At 46.3% G+C, this 18,736-nt stretch overlaps 1 protein-coding gene across 1 annotated transcript in view; it reads right to left on the bottom strand.

The window, feature by feature from the left end:
• Window positions 1-18,736, bottom strand: part of THSD4 (thrombospondin type 1 domain containing 4) — a 692,972-nt gene that overhangs the window by 644,458 nt on the left and 29,778 nt on the right. The window contains exon 3 of the mRNA XM_066277962.1: window positions 7,671-7,740. Within this exon, the coding sequence (XP_066134059.1) occupies window positions 7,671-7,740 (70 nt within the window). The remainder of the gene's footprint in view (window positions 1-7,670; window positions 7,741-18,736) is intronic.

The raw sequence follows: 18,736 nt of genomic DNA, 5'->3' as shown, positions 1-18,736 counted from the left end.
AACTTTTATGATTTGCTGGTTAGGTCCAAAGCAATACACATTGTAGGGTCAATTACTCCCCCAGTAGTGAAACAAGAGTTTCCTGAGCATTCTCTCCAGTGGCCCCTGGGCTGTGAGTCTTTATAGTCTGGCTGCTGCAAAGAGTCGCTGTTCCAGGTGCTGCATGAACACCAGGCACTGTTTCTTTTGTTCCTTCTGGAGAATTCCTGACTGGCCTCAGGCAGTGTCCTCAACTTGCGTGGTTTAATACTACTGAACTATATACGTCCTTGAGGAGGACCCCTCAGCATCACAGAGCCCTGCAGGCACGTCTCTGTGCAGCTTTCTCCTCCTTGGTACTCTGCTCTGCAGACTCCCCACCTTGACCTTGCTGGACTTTCCAGTCCATTTCCTTACTTCAGGGACTGATTCCTGTTTCCTCCTCCTACGCCAAGGGTAGGAAATTCTCTCAAGGAAGTAAGCTGGGGATATTTTAGGGTTCAATGCATTTGTTTCCCATCTCTGAGGTATCATTATCTTTTATTGACTGATATCCAAGGTTTTGGAAACCATTTTTCATACACGTTAACCTATTTTGTTTCAGCCTGGTTGTTTCAAGAGAGTAAAAGGAAATCTGACCCCTATTGCTCTCTCTTGCCCGTTTTGCTCTTTTTCTAGAAGAAAGGGTAAACCTACTCCCAGGTGTTCCAGCTTGATTGGAAACAGTAGTCTATTTTTCAGTTGTTGTTTACTGTAGCCTTGTTTGGATATACTCAGATTTATCCATTCTCACTGACAGACTTCAGACTACTTCCAGTTTGGTGTTACTGTGAATGACACAGCTATGAACATTCTCAGGCACATGCTTTGGTGAATACATGAACTCGTTTCTCCTAGGGAAGAGACAGCCCATTGAATGTCATACATTTAGCTTTATGATATACTGTCAGTTTTCCAAAGGAGCTCACTATTTTAAACTTCCACCACCGATAAAGGAAAGTTCTGGTTGCTCCACATCCTCATCAGCACTTGGTACCGTCAAGTGTTCCATTTCAAGCCATTCTGGTGGTGTCTTGTTTAAATTTATATTTCCCTAAGGCCTAACGATGTTGATTGAATACCTTTCCACATGCTTAGTGGCCATTAGAATGCCATCATACATGAAGTGTCTGTTCAAGTCTTTAGCCCATTTTAAAATAGGATTGCTTAACTTTTTTCTTAATGATTACCAGGGGACTTTTTATACATTCTGAACATAAGTCTTTCAACAAATATTTTACTGTGAATATCTTCATCCTGTCCATGGAGTACTTTTTGACTCTTACTATAAACAAACATCCTCAATTTTAATGTAGTCCAATTGCTTTATGGTTAGTTCTTCTGGTGTCCTGTTTAAAAATTCCTTGCCTAGCCTCAATCTTAAGGACATTTTCATGTTTTCTCCTAAAAGCATTACTGTTTTGTTTTTCTTTCTTTCTTCTTCTTGAATACAGCAGCAGTAACAGAAGAAGTTTTATGTAGCCTAAACATCTTCTTGCCCTTTTACAGGCTTTTTGTTCCACATCTGACTGGATGACACTGTCACTGTAGCCTGAGCTGCACACTACCACAGCCATAGTGGGCTCTGAGCCCTTCGGAAGGTGCCCTGATGTCCACATTGTGACTTGCTAACCAGTTAGCAAAACAAATATTGTACTTCACCTTTAACTTCATTTAGTAGTGTCGCTGTTCTTTTTATTTGAAAGTTTCTATAAATAACAAGCTGAAGAGCACTTCTCTTTGGCTGGAGGCCCTAGGAGATTTTAGCTCCTTCTTCTAGGTTTTCATTGTTCTCTCCATTCTCTATAATAAACATGCATACTTTTAATTAAAAAGTAAACTTAAAATATATTTGGCGGTTGTGATGAAAATAAAATATAATGTTTCACAATTCTTTCCCCGTGTAGGTTATGTTGACCACACACATTATGAACTGCAAAGTAACTTGCTGAGAATGTTTGTGGGGCAGACAGCACGACAGTTTTGTTACTTAAAACACTTTCTATGATCAACGTATTTTCCCTTGTTAATAACTTACGGTTTTTATTAAAGTCTTGGTTAAGTTTTTTCCCTGTTCTTGGTCTTACTTTATCTGTAAATAAAGCTACAGGAATTTTTAAAATACAATCAGTACAGTTAAATAATTACCAGGAGCAGATGTCAAGCAATCCATGTTTCAGGAGCCAGAGGAGGACTTCTGGATAGAAATATCTAGAAATAGCTACCTACACTCTACAGCACATGCCTCTCTTCCCGCATGACTGCAGGACAGTTTTTAAAAGACATGTCTCCCATCACCCGAGCAGCACTTAGAAACGCATAGTTCACTTGACAGCATTTACAAATTATGCCTTTTTTCCTCAGAATAATTTACACTGTAGAAATGCTTCCATATGCTAAAGTTGGACATGCTATGGTAATGAGGGAGAAAAAAAGATGTCTTTTAGTGGGTAGTTTTCATATACATACTAAACTACAATATGCGCAAATTAGTAATGCTGTCCCTTAGGAATTCACCATAAGTGGTTTTCTAATTCTTTTTTGTTGCTTTCTCCTACAGACTGAGAGCTGATTTTGCCACAAAACAACAGGTCAGCAAGAATTCAATTATGATTTATCTAAGTAATAAAAACAATTTAATAGCAATCAGAATGCTTATGTTTTAACGAATAATATATGCATACTTCCCCCCCCCCCCAAATCCTTAGTGTTCTTTAAAGTCCCAAGAGGAGAGAATTTCCAACTTCAAATTCCAAAACACGTACTCTTGCAGTTAACTCTTCTCTATCCTGGCTTTAGAACAGCGGTTGGTAAACTACAGGCCCTGGGCCAAATCCATCTCACCACCCACTTTTGTTAATAAAGTTTTACAGGAACACACTAATGCACATACATTTACATGTCAATTATGGCTGCCTTTGGGGTACAGAGTAGAGTTGAGTAGTTGTGACAGACTTTGTAGCCCAGAAAGCCTACAATGTTCACAACCAACCTCCAGATTTTTAAAAGAAAAAAGTTTCCTAGCCCTGTTTTCATAAGTATCTCTTTATTTCTTGTGTTGTAGAAGTAAGTGCATGCTCCTCCTGTCTGTACGTGTGTTGTAGAAGTAAGTGCGTGCTCCTCCTGTCTGTACGTGTGTTGTAGAAGTAAGTGCGTGCTCCTCCTGTCTGTACGTGTGTTGTAGAAGTAAGTGCGTGCTCCTCCTGTCTGTACGTGTGTTGTAGAAGTAAGTGTGTGCTCCTCCTGTCTGTACGGCTCCTCCCGCCGTGGGGTAAGTTCTTTTCCTTCTTCTTGTTTTCCATTGATTCCTAAATTCCCTATAATAAACATGCGTAAATTTCTCAAGAATTTTGAGGATACAACCAAGTAAGATGACAGCCACACTCCACGGAGCTCTGATAAAGCATCCAGAAACAACCCAGCACCCAGAAAGTGCTGAATTCTTTCTTCTCTGGGGGAAGGACAATGATGACCCTGGTAGCAAAGGGCATATAATTAATTACATTCAAGGACTGTCCTAAAAGCTGTCTCCCCTAAGAAATCTATAAAATGATTTTGAAAAAACAAAGTTAATCTCAAAGTTCTTATTAATATTTTGACAAGGAAGTATCATATTCTGAGATGTAATACTTTTGCTCAATTTTAAGATTTAACATTCTAAAGTAACTCATAAACCATCTTTTTCTTCATTTCACAGAACAAGTACTTTAAGAATGATAAGGGCAATACATATATGCACACATATATATATAATTCAAATTAACTTGAAAAATTAAGAGATAGCAAAGTAAATTGGTCATTTATGAAGTATTTTTAGCTATGATCATCTATTTGAGCAACAACAGCAAAAAAAAAAAAAGAAAAAGAAAAGACAAAACTAAACCACTAGTAGATTGATTTGACTATTAAGATTAGCAACATTGGCCCTGGCCGGTTGGCTCAGTGGTAGAGCGTCGGCCTGGCATGCAAAAGTCCCGGGTTTGATTCCCAGCCAGGGCACACAGGAGAATCGCCCATCTGCTTCTCCACCCCCTCCCCCTCTCCTTCCTCTCTATCTCTCTCTTCCCCTCCCGCAGCGAGGCTCCATTGGAGCAAAGATGGCCCGGGTGCTGAGGATGGCTCCTTGGCCTCTGTCCCAGGCGCTAGAGTGGCTCTGGTCGCAACAGAGCAACCCCCCCAGAGGGGCAGAGCATCACCCCCTGGTGGACAGAGCGTCGCCCTCTGGTGGGTGTGCCAGGTGGATCCCGGTCGGGCGCATGCGGGGAGTCTGTCTGACTATCTCTCCCGGTTTCCAGCTTCAGAAAAATACAAAAAAAAAAAAAAAAAAAAAAGATTAACAACATCAATAATTCCAAACAATAATAAATAACTTAATAATGAAAACAGACCATTGTCTTTGTCCATTCCAACTTCTGTAACAACAGTACCATAGATTGGGTGGCTTATGAACAATGTAAATTTATTTTTCATAGTTCTGGTGGCTGGGATGTTTGGGATTGAGGGACTGGCAGATTTGGCGCCCAGGGAAAGCCAGTGTCCTGGGCTCCGTGCTGTGCCCTCCCACAGCAGAGGCAGCGGCAGACTGCACTGGCATCACTGCTATAAGGTCTCTGATCCTCTTACCGCCCATCTGTCTCCCGAAGGCCCTGCCTCTGAATACCATCACTCTGGGGACGAAGTTACAACATGTGAATTTGGAAGGACACATTCAGTCTACGTCATTCCACCACTGGCTCCTGCCAATTTATATCTTTCTTGCATGCAAAATTCATTCCACTCCATCAGCCCCAAAAGTCTTAACTGGTTCCAGCATCATCTTTAACATCTAGGTCTGAAGTCTCACCTACATATCACCAAAATCAGATATGGATGAATCTCCAGGTATGAGCTGTCCCGAGGCAAACTGCTCTCCAACTGCAAACCTGTGAGATCAAACATGTCACCTGCTTCCCAGTAACAATGGTGGACAGGCACAGGACTGACATCCTCATTCCACAGAGGAAAGAAGGAAGGAAAGACAGGTTCTGAGCAAGTCTAAAACCCAATAGGGCAAATTCTATCAAACCTTAAGGCTCAGAATAATCCTCTCTGGCTTGATGTTCTGCCATGTGGGCCCCCTGGGGCAGCAGTCCTGCCTGCTGCTTTGGGGAAAGCAGTTGGAATCCCAATGTTCCAGGCTGCCCTGGCCCCACAGCTCTTGGCAGCCCTATCCCCACTGTGGTTCTCCAGGATTGGGGTCCGGGGACCATGGCTATGGTGGAGGCAGCCTCACTCCCACGGCTCTGCTAGGCACAGCCCACACCTTATCCAGCCACTGGAGCAGCACCTGGGCCAGCTGAGCAGCTCAGCACCAGAGTGCAGGGAGGGGAGACCACCAGGTAAGGGAGCGCAGAGGTGAGCCAGGTCCAGAAGATAGCAGCCCTCCTGTGCATTCATCCGTTGTCATCCACAATAGCTCCTGGCTCCTGTCAAGATGGCTGACTGGTCTCCTTATCAAATGGTCCTGTGGCAACACCCTTAAGTTCCTTTCTGAACAGACTTTATTATTCTTTTTAATATGAACAAGCTGAGAATTTTTCAAATCATTGCATTCTGTGTTCTGCTTAACTTTCCAATTAACAATTCCATTTTTAAGTCATTTCTCTCTTCTCTCATTTTATGACAAGTAGCCAAGAGAAAGCAGGCCACTGTTTCAACACTGTGCTTAGGAAATGCTTCAGCAAATCATCTAATGCCATCAGTTGCAAGTTCTACCTTGAACAGAATGCTAGAGCACAAACACAGTCCGGCCAAATTCTTTGTGACTCTATGACACACACGGCCTTTCCTCCAGGGTCCGATGATATGTTGCTCATTTCCATCTGAGAGCTCATCAGAATGGCACTTCCTGTTCCTATTTCCACCTGCTCTGTGTTTGGGATTACTCAGGTTTTCGCTAAGAAGGCTGAGGCTCTCTCTACAGTTCTGTTCTTTTCTTTCTGGGCTCTCATCAGAATTACCTTTAAAAGTCTGTGCATGGCCCTGGAAGCTTGTTAGCACCCAATGACCTCAAAACTCTTCCAGCCTCTGTCATTACCCAGCTATTTAAAAAGTCTCATGGACTGAGTGCTTTATAAACAACACAGTGCATTTCTCACAGTTCTTGTAGCCAAAGTCAGCGACCAGGGAGCCACCGTGGTGCCTTCTCCTCTGTGTCCTTCAAAGGTACTCATGTCCAGTACCAAAGGTCATGGTGTCTTACTGGGGGTCCTCTTCTATAGCCACAGCCACAGCCATAGCTACAGGGCCAAATATGATTTCACTAAGGACACCAATTCCATTCACTCCAATGACATTATTATCGCCCAGAGGCCCATGGCATGGGGTGGAAGGTATAAATTTTCAACATGATGTTTAGACCCTGGCCAAGTTTTATATTCAGTCAGTCATTCAACAAATACTTTATTGAGCACCTACCACATTGCAGGAGCTGGGACTATGACAGTGAACAAGACAGGCTGGATCCCACATTCACGGAGCTGACCTCCAAGTGAGGCACGCAACATGATACAGATTTAGAAACGGGCCTAGGACAGCAATGCCAGAACAGAATCCACAGACCTAGAGCGAATGACCCTCATCAGACAAGAGCATCAGGAATTTCTCCCAGGAAGGGTCACACCTTGGCAAAGCTGTGCCTCCTCCTTCTCAGCTCCCCTCTCTGCTGGACTTTCCCTGTGAAAGCCCTGTCTGGGGCAGGTTCCAACCAACTCAGCCACACTTAGATACACACAGCTGATTATCATTCCTCTCAGAAATGCCTGCATTTTGTTACATGCTGACATGAGGCATCCCTAGTGGCAGAAAGGGACATTAGGGACCTTGTCAGAGCCGTATTGTGCATCTACTTCTAAGAAAGTATTCATCATCCACCTGCTCTGTGGCAGGACAGCATGAGGCTTGCTTAGGCAACAGTGAATAGCTCATTTAATATGAATCACCCAGAGCCTAAACGGAAGTGTGCTTGATACTGTTTGTCCCTCCAGATGCTCTGTCCACCCTTCTCCACCCAAATCTGTGGCTCAGGAGGCTGGCCTTCCAGGACTAGGTCAAGGGCTTTTTGTCTTCTGTCTTTGTTGTGATCAGCTCAAGGAATTCACTGCAGGAGACAGAGGGGGAAGAGGACAAACAGAGGGCCAGGTCCTCACTTCCCTGCTCCCTCCCTGCCTGGCCGCTGGCTTGCAGTAGCTGTGTCTAGTACCAAAGGTCATGGTGTCTTACTGGGGGGTCCTCTTCTATAGCCACAGCCATAGCTACAGCCCTCTCTCCAATCATCTGCACCCCTCACCCCTGAAAGTGCCCCTAGAGGGTAAAAGCGCCATGCTGACACTGTGCCATTCCCAGGGATATGATGTTCTCATGACCCCTTCCTAGCTGCCCCATTCTAGCAGACGAGGCTGCAAAGCTAGTGCTGCCCTCTGATCAGAGACTGACTCTGGGTACCAGCTCCACTTTTAGGCAGGTTTGGAAAACGAGTAAACATTCTACAAATGGTATTTTCCTTTCATAATCAGTGGTGCCTCACCTCCAAAGAGAATAAGACTTGGGGTGGGGACTGGAGGGAGCCCAGCCCCTGTGCGGAGAAGGGCAGCCCCTGAGTGGCCGTGGCTTACCTTCCTGTGTTCAGTGGAGGGATGTGGGAAGACGAGCTGGAGTCCAAACAGCAGCAGGGAACCCAGGATGCTGAGAAGGAAAAACAGCAACAGGCGGGACTGTGAGTGGGTTCCAGGCAGCAGCACCAGCACAAGGCAGCACCTCCATCTCCTCGAAGGGAGATAACAGTCCCCCCCAGGTCCTGGGATGTGATCCAGGGAAGAGGCAAAGGGTGGTTCCAGGAGGGAGGCAGCAGAGCTGTGGGCAGGGCTGTGGCATGGGGCAGCCCTGGGGTCGAACCCAGCAATACTGCTTACCAGCAGGGCTTCTAGTTAACCCTCTGAGCCATGTCTCCCTCCCTGTAACATGAGGTTAACACCAGAAGCTGGCTCCCAGGTTTGGGAAGGACTGAATGAGATGACGTGCCCTGTCTGTCACAGAGTAAGCGCAGGGTGAGCTTGGTGCTTGCGGAGCCGGTAAGACCAGGAGCTGTGGAGCCTGGCTGGGGACGTGCCTCTCCCATACCTGGGCTTTCCTTGGGCCTTTCCGCTGCCAGCGCTCTGCCCTTGGGTGTCACAGATGCTCTCCATGGGCAGGATTAGCTATGTTAAGCTCTACTGTCACCAGCCCTGATTAGGGCTTGTCATCAAATAAAGGGCAGGTGCAGAAATGGGAGCCAGCTGGCCCCAAGACAGCAGGGTGTGCTGCAGGCATGGGAAGCTGCGGATTCAAACACATCTTAGCTAAAACCCCAACTCCACCCTTCCCATCGGGGCGACACTGGGTAAGCTCATGTCTACGTGCCTCAGTGTGCTCATCTACTGTAGGGATCAGTGACAGTGACAGAAGTGGAGACACCCAGCGCCATCAGTCAGTCAGGGGAGACAAGCAATGTCAGGTAAATTAAATGCCCAAAGTCCCTTGATTTCAAATCATCATCAGTATTGTTTTTCAGAAACCCTGCAAAAAGGCTTCTGGGCCCTACTTAGCTGTCCTGAATTTTCTCTAGGTTTAACCCTGAGGCCAGAAGTTAAGCAACCTTGCTGAAGCCTTTAACATAACTGAAAATTTTTAAAAAAAGAAAGAAACAGCAAAAAACCCCGCCCTGTCTAAGAAATGCACTGTGTGCGGGTGGAGATGAGGAAGGAGCCTGCTGAATCTGGGCTGAGGGCTAATGGAGTAGGGAAAAGCTCCCACAATCTCTGAGAATTCTAAATTCTCCCCTGGCCCCCATCTGGTACGTAAATGAGCCCAGCCCTAACAGACCACATGGAGTGGACATGGAGAGCCTGGGGCAGGAAGCAGGGGGCAGGGGGCAGGGACACGTGACCAGATATGAATGCCCCTCCTGTCTGCCGTGTCTTCGAGATGCAGCAAGGCCCCGACGTGGGAGACCAAGAGCGCTCCCCGTGCAGCATTCCAAAGAGGGTCGCACACCGTGAGGACGGACACACAGGTGCCCCGTGGTGTCCTCCAGCGAGTGGAGCCAGAACAGCTTCTCTCTAGGTATATCCTCATTGGACCCAGGTAGTCCTTGAAACCAAGGAACACGCACATTGTGACTTGGGAGCCTAAGCTCCTTGGTTACATGATCTTGAGCAAATCACCTCTGTGCCTCAGTTTCCTCATCTTGTAAAACAAAAATAATATTGCCCGCCCTGCTGACCCCAAAGGAGTGAAAGTAAGCACATTGTGAACCACGCCTATAGCTCAGAATCCTTTGTAACACATCTTGGCATTGTTTACTCATTAAAAAAATAATAATAATGAACCAGCTTGGTGTGGTTTTGTTAAAAAACAAATAAGCAAACAAAATAACAAGCAACAGTGCCATAAATGCGCTACACCTCAGCTCATCAGAGTTCCTGGCAGGCACCTAAGGTGCACACTGGAAATGCATGCAGGAGCAGTTCTGCAGAGCCGGGCATCCTGGGTTGACTGCATTTCCAAAGCTGTCAGGGCAGGAGAGGGGGAAGGCTGGTGGAGGGGAGAGGCTCAGCTGCCCGCGGTCTCAGAGGAGCTGCTCTCCAGGCTGCCTGGTCACCTCTACTGCCAGGCCCCCCTGCACTTGTTCCCTCGCCTCCTCCAGGTGTCTGCCCAGCGCTGTCCCTGCCCCATTAGATCTCCCTGACCCTATAAAAGCCGGGACGGCATATTTCTCCATGGCACTTGCTGCTACACAGACTATGTCTTTATTCATTTAAAAGGCACCCTCTACCCACTAGAATATGAGGTCAGCTCCATGAGATCAGTTTGTTTTGTATCGAGTTTATCCCCCGGCTTTGCAGGCTCTGCTCTACAGTGAGAGCTCAAGTCATTGACTTCATGAACGATGTAGCAGCATCCTGACAACTTTTGAAATGTCAAGATACGTGGGAACAGTGGGAACCACCGTACTCAAAAATGTCCAAAGAAACGTGAGAAGCTTTTGAAAGTTCTTTTGTAAGATTTATTAAAAAGTCAGTTGTGCTTTTAAAATTTCTAAGTGATGCCCCCAAACTCATTCTCATAAGACCAACATGAAATATGGCAGCAAAAATGCAAGACAAGTTGCATGTAGGTGTTCAAGCACTTCTTTTCCTCATCGAGCAGGGCCTGAGTGAGGCTAAAATCATAGGGGTCCCCCATAAAATTCATTCTGAAATAAAGTCTTAGTTATTAAATGGGCTCTGCTCTGAACAGAATAGAATAAATCCCCCCCCCCCCCCAAGGAGAAAATTATTCTTCGGCTGCAATAACAGCAGCTAGAGCAATATATAACCCCAAGGGCCAGAAGAAACCCTGCCACAGGCTGAAAGTTTCCCACCCCTGCCCGGTAGACTGTTTGGGGTGACCCGCCCTGCTCACACATACCTATCTAATTGGGAGTCTGCAGCTGCACTGTGCCCATCCATACCTCTCCAAAACGCCAACAACCTAGCCCAAATCCTCACCACCTCCACCACCACCCCCGCCCAACTGGAAACAAATGTTCAGGGACTACGAGCGCATGTGTGTCTGCGCATGCAGCCCGTGTTACTTCGCTTTGAAAGTTTGCTTTGGCAAACTGCTCCCAGCCTGCAACGTTTTGACAGATTGAAGGCTACCAGGGCCTCTGGCAAACAAACTCCAGTCCTCTCCAAGTGCAGGGTGGGGGGAGCTGCGTTCCTACAGACCGAGACTCTCCGATTCACCTTGCAGAAGAAACGACCCACCATTTCACACCAATCAGAAAAAGGGGGGGGGGAGTGATGCTATTTCCCCAGTGCTTTGCTGGAATTTAAACACACCATCATTTCATTTCCTCATGCAGAAAAGAATGCTTCCTGAAATTTGGAACAAGATCTGTATCAGGGAACCAGGGATCTGGACTTCTTGTTTGCTGGGGCCCACCCCTCCCACCCCCTTCCCACCTCCTTCCCAACCTCCTCCGCTTTAGAGAAGTGGGTCTTGTCACAACCGCTGGGCACCTCAATGAACTCAACACCATTGGAGCAAATCAAGTAACAAAACAAAACAAAAAAATCTTAACTTCTTTTCTTCTTTAGTCCCTACAACCCAAGAGATATTTTGGGAGCAATCTGATCACTGACACAATTATATGGACCTTAGCGTTGAAGTGAGGCCTACATCTCCTGCACACTGGAGGTCACCAATGCTCACTGAGCATGTGTCTTCCACGTTTGGCTCAGGCCTCTGCCTTCCCCAGACATCAGGTAAGTGCAAAGAAAGCGAGAGAGGGTGGCAGATGACAGGTGACATTGGTCAATGTAGCCTTGATGGTTACCATCCATGTCAATTCTTACAAGAACTGTTTCATTGAACCCTATCAGACACATTTATCATTTTGTAGGCAAGGAAACTGAATCACAGAGAGGCTAGGTCATTCACCGAAGGGCAGACACTCTGACTAAGAAGAAAGCCTAATTTCTCATGCCAGCAGTCAGACACCCTTGGCCTGGATCCTTAACCACTGCGCTCATGGGCCTCGTTGGGAAACAACACACCTTTCAACCAAGCATTTGCATTAGATCACATCAGTTTCCTTCCTCAGTCCTGGGAGACTGGCTTCACACTCTTGTTTCACTTTCTGTCACTGCTTGCAAAAATAATCAGAAAATAAGTGGATGCCATAAAACTTTGTTGACCCAGATTCACTAGAGAACATTAGAAGTTTAAAAATAATTGAAGCTAACCATTGAAACCTCAACCTTGAAAAAAGAATCATTCTATGTGTTCCCTCTGCTTTCTTACACAAAACACGCTGAGCGTAAGTAGCCTTTCATGGATGGCTCAGCATCACCGGTGTGCACATCTACCAATCTGTGTAGCCTAAGGTGGGGCCTTGGAGCACAGCAAGTCGGAGAGCCCAGAGCTGGGGCTTCTGAATCATGCTGGCCCTTTGCGGTCATCTTCCTGCTGTCAGGCATTGCCTCCTGCGCTGTGAATGAGCCTGTGCCCCCTTTTTTTTTTTTTTTTGAGATAGAGGAAAGGAGGGGGAGAGAGAGAAGCATCAGCTCATTGTTCCACTTAGTTGTGCCCCCACTGATTGCTTCTCATACGTGCCCTGATCCAGCGACCTCGGGGTTGAGCCAGCAAGCTCAGCGCTCCAGGAGGACGCTCCATCCACAGCACCACTGGCCCAGGGCACCTGTGTCCGCATCGTCGGCTCCCTTCAGGTCGGCCTTGATCTTGGAAACCATTAGACAACCAAGCTGTGGCCAAACCAAGACCGTACCAGCTCCAGGAAAAGTCTGCTTGGCCTCTGTGGAGTGAATGTTTCCATTTTAGCACAGGAACTTCAAGACACTTATTCTAACTGCACATGGGCTTTAATTGCTTATGTCCATGTTCCCCACTCTTGTAGCCACTGATGTTTTCTGGACCAGGGCCTGCGGAAAAGTGAGATGTTCTGTCACCCCACAGCTTTTTTTTTTAAATTTTTTATTTATTCATTTTACAGAGGAGAGGGAGAGACAGAGAGAGAGAGAGAGAGGAGAGGTAGAGAGAGAGAAGGGGGAGAGGAGCTGGAAGCATCAACTCCCATATGTGCCTTGACCAGGCAAGCCCAGGGTTTTGAACCAGCGACCTCAGCATTTCCAGGTCAACGCTTTATCCACTGCGCCACCACAGGTCAAGCACCCCACAGCTTTTTAAGACCCTATATCCTTTGGTACGTTCCCCTGCTCCGGTGAATGTGGTTTCCAATATAGCTTTGCTGCTTGCGGAACAATGAGCCCAGTCCACACTAAGGGCTAATAAACAGCAAGGGAATTGGCTACAGAAGGGAAGGATGGAAGGAGCGAGGGGAGAGAAAAGCAGGTGCCACAGGGAGGACAGATTGGCCACTGAAGAAATGCTCAGTGCTGCTGAGACTGATACATTGCACCAACAAAGTGTGTTCTAAGAGCATCCCAGAATTCTGTCGTCAAAATAGAAGAACTGGGGAAGGAAACAATCCCAAAAGGACGGTCTCCATCCACTGGAGTCATGTGTTCTCATCCCAGGAGGCCAATGGTCACCCTGAGGCCTGTACATCCACTCAAGCATGTAAGGAGTGGGCAGCTCACAGCCTTTGATCTCACCTTGACTCCACTGAACCCTTTTGGTACAGAATGTTTTAGCAAATCCCATAGTCTGGTACTGAGTGATGAGGACATGGTCCAGGTGCAGGGCTGTGCCAGGCGTAAAGAAATATCAATGCTGTCTGAGAAGGGGTGTGCCAGGGCAGGCCTCCCACAAACAATTTCATTTCCTCCTAGCCTTGCACCTACTGTGCAGATAGCTCCTACCAGGCTCCCCACAAACATTCCAGCAGGTTCTTCATGGAATACTTATGCTCCTCTGCTCCCACCAGATGGCCAGGGTTCATATAGAGTCAGCCAGGGTCCCACATCTGTTTATGCCAGTTGCTTTATAACTACATAAAATGCCCAAATACTACTCAGTTCCATGGAATTGAGCACAAAAATAAAGAGTAGCTGTGAGTTGCTTCTATAAAACGAAGCTGAATGCTTTGGAAAGAGGCAATACAGGAAAGTAGCCAAGAAAAAAATAAAATAAAAACTGCTGGCCTAGCCCTGGCCCGTTGGCTCAGTGGTAGAGCGTTGGCCTGGCGTGCGGGGGACCCGGGTTCGATTCCCAGCCAGGGCACATAGGAGAAGCGCCCATTTGCTTCTCCACCCCCCCCTTCCTCTCTGTCTCTCTCTTCCCCTCCCGCAGCCAAGGCTCCATTGGAGCAAAGATGGCCCAGGCGCTGGGGATGGCTCCTTGGCCTCTGCCCCAGGCGCTAGAGTGGCTCTGGTCACAAAAGAGCGACGCCCCGGAGGGGCAGAGCATCGCCCCTTCGTGGGCAGAGCGTCACCCCTGGTGGGTGTGCCGGGTGGATCCCGGTCGGGCGCATGCAGGAGTCTGTCTGACTGTCTCTCCCCGTTTCCAGCTTCAGAAAAAAATACAAAAAAAAACAAAAAAAAAAACTGCTGGCCTGACCAGGTGGTGGCGCACTGGATAGAGCATCGGACTGGGATGCGGAAAACCCAGGTTCAAGACCCCGAGGTCTCCAGCTTGAGCACGGGCTCATCTGGTTTGAGCAAAAAAACAAACAAACAAACAAACAAAACAACTCACCAGCTTGAGCCCAAGGTTGCTGGCTCAAGCAAGGGGTTACTTGGTCTGCTGAAGGCCCGCAGTCAAGGCACATATGAGAAAGCAATCAATGAACAACTAAGGTGTTGCAATGCGCAACGAAAAACTAAGATTGATGCTTCTCATCTCTCCGTTCCTGTCTGTCTGTCCCTATCTATCCCTCTCTCTGACTCTCTCTCTCTCTGTCTCTGTAAAGAAAAAAAAAAAAGTCAATAAAAAAAAACAAACTGCTGGCAACTTAGGTGTGGGCGAGCCAGCTGTAATGACTGGGGGCCACAGTAATAAACCTCTAGGATCATTCTGCACATGGGATGCTCTGCAAAAGTCTTTCAGCGCTCACTTCACTTGAAAGCAGCCCAAATGGAAACCTTAGATAATGCCGATGGGTGTGGTTTGTGCAAGAAAGACAATCAGGGCTTCATGCTCAAAGAGAAGTCCTTGGCCTCACATCAAAAAAAAACAAAAAACAAACAAACTGGTAAGTGAATGTACATGTGCTTTAAGTTAAAAATAAATGGTTAAAGGTGTGTGCGTGTCATATATATGGCTTTCTGCTTTTGCCTACTTTGTAATTAACTAATGATCCTGCTTCAAGGAAAGAAAAAATTCTCTACTTCACTCCTTTTCCATAAAAGATAATTATTAATTTATTCGTGCAATAGCCAACAAATATGCATTCAATACCAACGCAGTAGTGGTTTGGGTGTGGGCTCCACCAACTGTCTCTGCCTAGGAACACCATGAGGCTAAATACGTATGATCTTCATCTCCTTCTTTTCTTCCTCATCTTCTTCTTCCTCCCCACTCCTCTCCTCCTCCATCCCATCTCCTGGTCACCAGCACAGGGACATTGATCGACCCCATGGTCCTTCCCAATTATCACATAGTTCTTTACCCCTGAAGGGCATGGAATCTCAGTTTTCCCTGTCCAGCCATACTCGAGTATCACTACTGTGGGTATTCATTCTTTCTCACACAAACACATTTTATTCACCATCTTTCTTCCCTTCTTCACTCAGGATATTTTTCAGTGGCCTGAAGGGCAGCTGTCCCCTTCTTCTTCCTAATTTCCTTGGTCCCCTCTGGTGTGTTTCTAAGCGAAGTGGCTGACAGGCATTACAGGACTACCGCGGCAAAGAAAAGCCTATGAAACATCTATCGCGGCAAAGAAAAGCCTTTAAGTTCCAGAAGACTAAAACCAGACACTTGACCTGGGGCCGTCAATCTGTACAATGCTTAAAATGATCCAGAACTCCCCATAAAAAACCTATTTTAAAAAAATCACCATCTAACGTTGTAATCTCTCTAATGACATCTGCATTTCTTCAAAAACTACCATTCCAGCCTGACCAGGTGGTGGCGCAGTGAATAGAGCGTCAGATTGGGATGCCGAGGACCCAAGTTCGAGACCCCGAGGTCGCCAGCTTGAGCGCAGGCTCATCTGGTTTGAGCAAAAGCTCACCAGCTTGGACCCAAGGTTGCTGACTCCAGCAAGGGGTTACTCAGTCTGCTGAAGACCCGTGGTCAAGGCACATATGAGAAAGCAATCAATGAACAACTAAGGTGTTGCAATGCGCAACAAAAAACTAATGATTGATGCTTCTCATCTCTCCATTCCTGTCTGTCTGTCTCTGTCTATCCCTCTCTCTGACTCTCTCTCTCTCTGTGTAAAAAAAAAAAACAAAAAACAAAACAAAACAAAAAAAACTACCATTCCAAAATAAGGATCAATGAATCAACTTCATATCCTGACAATTTAACCAACTGTTGGGCATTTTTGATAGTTTTTGTTTCCTTCTCCCTCTTCCTCCCAGATATGAAATAGATCTGTTATACTAAAGCACTCTATAAGGCAGGGGTCCCCAACCTACGGCCCATGGGCCACATGCGGCCCCCTGAGGCCATTTATCCGGCCCCCACCACACTTCTGGAAGGGCACTTTTTTCATTGGTGGTCAGTGAGAGGAGCACAGTTCCCATTGAAATACTGGTCAGTTTGTTGATTTAAATTTACTTGTTCTTTATTTTAAATATTGTATTTGTTCCCGTTTTGTTTTTTTACTTTAAAATAAGATATGTGCAGTGTGCATAGGAATTTGTTCATCGTTTTTTTTATAGTCCGGCCCTCCAATGGTCTGAGGGACAGTGAACTGGCCCCCTGTGTAAAAAGTTACCCCTGCTATAAGGTAAGAGAAGAGCTGTGGGCAAGCAGACTGGCTCTGAGGAAGGTCTGTCAGCGGCCTGTGGTAGGCGGCTGTCACCACTGGTTAGAGAGCTTCTAGGAAGAAACTCTGTTTCTCCCACTCAGTCACTGAGCAGACACATAAAGATGTGGCTGTACACCCAATAAAAAAAGGTGCACACTTTGGAGCAAGTCTAGAAATATAAATACTTCCGATAACTTAGTTCCTCTTCTTCTCTAACTCGGAATAAGTGACCCAAGTGACAAACATTCCTTAATCTAGCCCAGAATGATCCTGTGGTCCAAAAGGGTTTTACTCACCCTGCACTTTGCATGGCATCCAGAGCTTGTTTGAGCTCAGCAATAGCTCACTAACTGGTAACATCAAGAGTTAAAATCTTACATCTCTTCTGCTACTGGGTTTAACTGGGATTCTTTCTTATTCCTCCAGACTCAAGAGTGGGCAGAGGGGCTCATTGCGCTACCATTCAGGGCTGCTCCCTCTCTCCCAATGAGGATGAAGCTATCTCTCTGGTTTTCCATGGCTTGGGAAAGACGGAGCAGAAATTTTTACACTAAATCTCTACATATCAGAATTGTGAATCCCCTTCAATGTTTTTTTTTCTCTCGGGAATTTTCTTGACGCTAACTTCTAATTTTGACCTGTTTTCCGATAAGTAGAGAGACCCTCCAGCCTCTCTGGTGGCTCTTTGTGCATTTGGTTGCATTTATGAATATTAAAAAGCCCTTAATAACAGGTGTTTCTCATCTACCAATTTTATCAAAGACCCCCTTCTCTTCAAGTAAGGACAGCCCTTTTACCCAGAACATTTTGAAAAGCATTTAAATAAAAGATGCTCTGGGGTTTTTGCTCTTTTTTTTTTCTTTTCCAGTTTATATGGCTCTAGAAATGGAATGCAAATTAGTCCAAGTACCTGGCTCAGGAAGGAGACCTGAGTCACACACCCCAGGAGAGCTGTCCCAGAGAATACCGGTCCTCCTCACTCACAGACTCCTTCCTCCCTGGTTCTCACAGCAGGATTCTGAGCAGCCCTGTTCACATGATCCTGCAGCACCTATCCAAATGTCCTGAGTTCTGGCACAAGGGGATCAAGGTGATAGCTAGCTTACAACTGCCCCCACCCTGCTCACTTCTAATCTGTGGGCAATTTCTCTGACATAAACCACAGCGTGGCGGTGCACCCACCAGGAACTCCTTGAAGGAATGCAGCTTCCACACCACAGGTCGTTACAGGGCTATCAATTAAGACCCCAAGACATCAAGAAAAATCTTTGCAAAAGGGGGTTTCTCCCAAGTAAAGCCCTTCCTGGGTAGCCTGGGTGGCCCCCATTCTGAGGGTCCTCAGTGCATTCAGGGGCTTTTCTGAGAACAGCCAAACTCAACACTGGCTCACCACCTGATGAACACAGCTTTAGTCACCTACCGCTCTTTTCCATCCAGTTCAGTACGTGACTGTTACACTCACATCTCTGTTCCCCATTAGGTCCTAGCATTCAATGAGGCTGTGGTCTCAACATGGACCACAGTGGTCCAGCTGCAGTGTGATGGGGCGTCCACAGAACACATGTGTAGTGCATGTCTTCAAATAGTTTTTAAATTACTTTTTAAACTAGGGCTTAGAAATACACACGTGCCAAGTTAGATTAGATGCCTAACATTAACCCTGAAGAGGCCATAAAACACTGGCTCACACTGCCCTGTTAATGGTTGGATTTCGCAAAGGCCTGAGAATGAAGCTCTTTCTAACTGTCTGATTGTCTCTGACATGCTTGTGAATGTCACCGAGGAGGAAGGTTGTAGCTCTGCACACGTCCTTGCACTTCAAGCCTGCACATATCTGCTCATGTAAAATTATACAAGCAACTACAGGCAACAGCTCACATGCACACCCAACTACGCTCAATTTAAATGCCAGGCGTGGGCCTAGAGAATCTGCCTGGCAAGTGCTTGAGCCCTGGTTGGGCAATCATATATGGCACCATCATAATAACATATTATAGAGCATTTTACTGTTTATTGTAAGTTCTGGGAGTTTGGGCTAATGTATAGCTATTGCGGGGAGAGGGGAAACTACCAAATATGCTCAGTGATTCCACTCTGAAATGGAAGGTTCTTACTTCCCCTCTCTCTAGATTCTGAATCAATTAATTTAAAGAATATCCTGAGGTTTGCAAGATGAGTTTCAGCAAAAACTGTTACTTGTGGCAATTATTCACCTGTGTGGATCAAGGTTTTGTTAATATGATGGAGTTAAAAGAA

This window comes from Saccopteryx bilineata, chromosome 4 (assembly GCF_036850765.1).
Source record: "Saccopteryx bilineata isolate mSacBil1 chromosome 4, mSacBil1_pri_phased_curated, whole genome shotgun sequence".
In the NCBI taxonomy this organism is placed as follows: Eukaryota; Metazoa; Chordata; class Mammalia; order Chiroptera; family Emballonuridae; genus Saccopteryx; species Saccopteryx bilineata.
Note: the sequence above shows the minus strand (reverse complement) of the source record. Positions and strands in the feature narration are given on the sequence as shown.